The 1589-nt window shown below is 59.5% G+C and overlaps 1 protein-coding gene across 4 annotated transcripts in view; it reads left to right on the top strand.

The window, feature by feature from the left end:
* The first annotated feature begins 512 nt into the window (after positions 1 to 512).
* The window catches only part of SMOC2 (SPARC related modular calcium binding 2), a 126466-nt gene continuing 125389 nt past the window's right edge, over positions 513 to 1589 (top strand). For all 4 annotated transcript variants that reach the window (XM_026044835.1, XM_026044834.1, XM_026044833.1 and 1 more), the window contains exon 1: positions 513 to 760. In XM_026044835.1, the coding sequence (XP_025900620.1) occupies positions 686 to 760 (75 nt within the window). In that variant the 5' untranslated portion in view covers positions 513 to 685. The remainder of the gene's footprint in view (positions 761 to 1589) is intronic.

Raw genomic sequence — 1589 nt, 5'->3', positions numbered from 1 at the left:
CGCCTGAAATTGTAGACTGCAGCGGAGGTGTGGGGCTGAGTGCCCGGGCGTGCGGGGCTGCGTGTCCGCCCCCCCGCCCCCGCCAAGCGCCTCGGGGAGGGATCCTCGGCGGGACCTGCGGCTCTGGGAGGAGGAAGCGGAGGCCGGGCCGRCGCGAGGGAGGATAAGAGGAAAAGGACAGGGCAGGCTGGGGCGAAGTCGCCAGCCGGGCTGGCGAGTTGCRGCCGTGCCTGCCGCGGCTCCCCGGGCTGCGCACACCGGCGGCTCCTGCGGGACTGTCCGCCCTCCTCCTCCCCATCCTCTCCCCGCCGCGGCTGAAGGGGACAGAAGGCTGCCAAGACTGGGCAGCCGCCGGGCCGAGGCGGAGGGCGGCGCGGAGCTCCGGGGGAGGCGGCGGAGCTGCACGGCGGGAGGGTCCGGGAGCGGAGGGGCCTGGGGGGCACCGCGGGACCCGGGCAGTAATTCTCCTGCAGCGAGGAAGGGACAAGGAGACGGAGGCGAGGGACGAGCTTTCTCCTGTATCCCCCGTCCTCAAACTTCGAGGGTTGGAGGGAAGGAAAAAAAAAGAAAAGAAAAAAAGAACGGGACCTAAGCTGGGACCTCCCAGCAGGAGTGATTGAAAAGGAGCCAGAGAAGGCGCGGCGGGGGAGAGTCCCCCTCCTCCGCGTCTCGGAGCCGCCGCAGGATGTGGGTGCCGCTGCTGCTCTTGCTCCTGGAGCTGCTCCCGGCCGTGCCAGCGCAGAAACTCTCCGCGCTCACGGTAAGGCAGCGCCGGCGGTCCCGTCGCGGGCGGCGCGGCGCACCTGAGCGGGCAGGTTGATGCGCTGCTCCCGCCGCCGCGGGGCGTTTACTCCTCTTATCCCTCCGGGAAAGAGCCGCTGCCCGGTCCGGTCCGCCCGCAGGTTTAGGGCTGCGCCGCGGCCGGCTGCGCGGGTGGTTGTGCGGGAAGCGGAGCGCAGCCGCGCTGCTCGCGRCGTCAAACGCCGCGTTTTTCCAGGGCAAAGCATGGTAATTAAGTGGAAGTTTACTGTGGGTCTCTGCAGGACTTGGAACCAATGTGCCCGTCAGTGCCCGTACTGATGCTTTTATTTATCCCGAAGGGGAATAATGCTGCACTGAGGTCTGCTTTCAGACTCTCTCTGATTGACCATTTTATTTTATTTTGATTTATAAAGTGACACGAAACAGCGTCTCCATGATGCTAAACATGGAATTCTGCGTAGAGATGGSTGAGCCAATTCATTAGGCTTGCTAAATAAGCCATATCCACTTCTCTAACCAGGACCTGAGGTTTGCAGCTAATAGCTCAGTTCAATSTTCTTGCAGAGCTCAGTGTTTGCAAAGCTATAATTAATGCAATCTGTAGAAATAAAAACATTTTCCTTAAATGTGTTTTTAAACAAGTGCTTGAGTAAACATAACGGGCAGTGAGTACCCCTTTCAAGCTGTTTTTAAGTGTTTTGGTGAGGGCTCTGCCCTTTAGAGGTTTATTATGCTAGAGTTACTGGCAGTTGCAAAGTGAAATAGACCCTATTTTTGTCTCAGTGTGTCAAGAAGTTTCTGTGAAATACTGAGTATTTTGCAGAGCT

Source organism: Nothoprocta perdicaria, unplaced genomic scaffold (genome assembly GCF_003342845.1).
Source record: "Nothoprocta perdicaria isolate Ctin4 unplaced genomic scaffold, notPer1 scaffold_387, whole genome shotgun sequence".
NCBI lineage: Eukaryota > Metazoa > Chordata > Aves > Tinamiformes > Tinamidae > Nothoprocta > Nothoprocta perdicaria.
This window is presented reverse-complemented; position numbering and strand designations above follow the sequence as displayed.